Source organism: Penaeus monodon, chromosome 15, assembly GCF_015228065.2.
Source record: "Penaeus monodon isolate SGIC_2016 chromosome 15, NSTDA_Pmon_1, whole genome shotgun sequence".
Lineage (NCBI taxonomy): Eukaryota > Metazoa > Arthropoda > Malacostraca > Decapoda > Penaeidae > Penaeus > Penaeus monodon.
In genome coordinates, this window is record NC_051400.1 from 38,786,976 (window position 1) to 38,787,229 (window position 254).

Sequence of the window (254 nt, forward strand, 5' to 3'; positions counted from 1 at the left end):
TAGCAAGCAGGTGTGGTGTCGGGCCAGTAACTTGAGCAAGCGCGGTATTCCTGTAACCTCAGCTCGAGCGCGGTGATGACGTCACAGACACCCGACGCGCGGCCATGGTGGCATCGTACGGCGTGTGCAAGCAGGTGGAGGAGTCGCTGACGGCGCTGGTCTCCCAGGTGACGGCGCGGACGCCAGGCGCCTGCGCTTGGCTTGGCCCCCGCGGCTTTCGGGCTCCCGTTTCCTCTTTAACCTTTTCCTAATAC

At 63.4% G+C, this 254-nt stretch overlaps 1 protein-coding gene across 1 annotated transcript in view; it reads left to right on the plus strand.

Moving 5' to 3' along the window:
* The window catches only part of LOC119582359 (nesprin-1-like), a gene marked incomplete at its 3' end in the record, with an annotated part of 145,991 nt that overhangs the window by 130,155 nt on the left and 15,582 nt on the right, over window positions 1-254 (plus strand). Inside the window, 1 exon segment of the mRNA XM_037930574.1 lies at window positions 63-167. Within this exon segment, the coding sequence (XP_037786502.1) occupies window positions 63-167 (105 nt within the window).